This window comes from Rattus rattus, chromosome 1 (genome assembly GCF_011064425.1).
Source record: "Rattus rattus isolate New Zealand chromosome 1, Rrattus_CSIRO_v1, whole genome shotgun sequence".
Classification (NCBI taxonomy): Eukaryota; Metazoa; Chordata; class Mammalia; order Rodentia; family Muridae; genus Rattus; species Rattus rattus.
The window spans coordinates 31156779-31158377 of record NC_046154.1 but is presented as its reverse complement, the minus strand read 5'-3'; the positions used below and the strand labels follow the sequence as shown (position 1 = coordinate 31158377).

The 1599-nt window shown below is 44.3% G+C and overlaps 1 protein-coding gene across 1 annotated transcript in view; it reads left to right on the top strand.

Moving 5' to 3' along the window:
• Positions 1–726, top strand: part of Zmym6 (zinc finger MYM-type containing 6) — a 47396-nt gene extending 46670 nt beyond the window's left edge. The window contains exon 14 of the mRNA XM_032897632.1: positions 1–726. This exon is cut by the window's left edge and continues 1300 nt beyond it. Within this exon, the coding sequence (XP_032753523.1) occupies positions 1–529 (529 nt within the window). The 3' untranslated portion in view covers positions 530–726.
• Positions 727–1599: the final 873 nt, after the last annotated feature.

Below are 1599 nucleotides of genomic sequence, written 5' to 3'. Positions count from 1 at the left end.
GCTAAAAATGTGGTTGAAGCGTGCACAAGAGAATGATTATGATATGTTCCCTCTATTTTCCGAGTTCTTGGACTCATCAGATGTAAGCGTGAGAAACATTGCTAGCATTATTTGTGAGCACCTGGAAGGACTTTCTCAGGTATTCCATGATTGTTACCCACCAGAAAAGGACTTGCGTTCAGGAAATCTGTGGCTTCTGAATCCTTTCACCAGTTACCAGGATAACAATCTGACTGACTCGGAGGAAGAAAACCTTGCAGCGTTATCTTCAGATACGAGATTCCAATCAGTTCATAAATCAATGTCTGTCACGCAGTTTTGGGTCAATGCAAAAACAAGTTATCCCGAGCTCCATGAAAAGGCAATGAAATTGCTCCTGCCCTTCTCAAGCACCTGTCTGTGCGATGCTGCCTTCTCGGCCTTGACTGCCTCAAAACAGAGAGACCTGCGGACTTACAGTCCCTCCTTAAGATTGGCAGTCACGTCATTGGTTCCAAGGATAGACAAGTTAGCAAAGGAGAAAGACTAGTATCTGTATTGCTTATTGTCAGAGTGTATAATTTTGTGTTAAATTTTGTATAAGTATCCTAAAATACAATTTGCTAATGTATCTGTATTTTCAGTGATTAAATGTTTTAATATTTTTCCTTTGTTGTAGAGGGATTTAAGAACTGTGGAACTGAGCATAATTATATATAATTTTAATAACATGAGGGAGAAAATGTAGCCTTTATGTTGGTGATTGTTCTTGGCGTTTCAGAGGAAATGTCTTGTTCACAGAGTTCCCCAAGAGACTAGGCCAACTCACTGGTCCCAGTAGACCGGTTAGAGGTGAGCAGTGAAGGGCAGAGCAGGATTGGGCTGGGAAGAACAGCTTGTGATTCATTGACCCCACCTCAGCAGTTTTGTTTTGCTCTGTTTGAGACAGGCTCTCTCTATATAGCCCTGGCTATTCTGGAACTCACTATATCAACCAGGCTGGCTTAGAATTCGGAGAGATCCGACTGCCTCTGCTCCTGACTGCTGGGATTAAAGGTGTCCGACACAGTACCACCTTAGTTTGAAGGACTTACTGAGACTTTGATCTGTTACAGAAAAAAGGGAACAGAGGAGGGTTGGGTACCTGACATTTGGTCTTCTTGGTAAGGACAGTAGCCTGGTTGATCATTCTTTGAGCTCTGGTTCCGCAAATGGCCCTGGAGAAGTTCCACTGTCAGAACTTTAGGGGAGCAGTTGTAGAGGGTTTGGTTTCGGCCTCATCATAATGTCATTCCCCCTCATTTAAGGGGTGATCTGCTCTGCCAGGTTCTCTGTTGCTTGGAGCTAGCTGTGGTTCTTCACTGTACATTATGTCTGTGGGTCAGTCTGTCTTTCCTAGAATCTGAGGTAATCACAGGAGAAAGTGACTCAGGAAAACAGTTAAGTTAGACCAGCGACCAGTACTTTCCCGCATAACCAAGTAGGCAGGCGCACTTTAAAAACATGAGCAGTTTTAGTCACCAGCCATGTCGCCAGCCCTCAGCGAGTTATGTGTAGATGGAAAGCGGCTCCAAGTAGGTGGCCGGCAAGCAAGTATGAACAGCAGGAGAGTCTGAGACA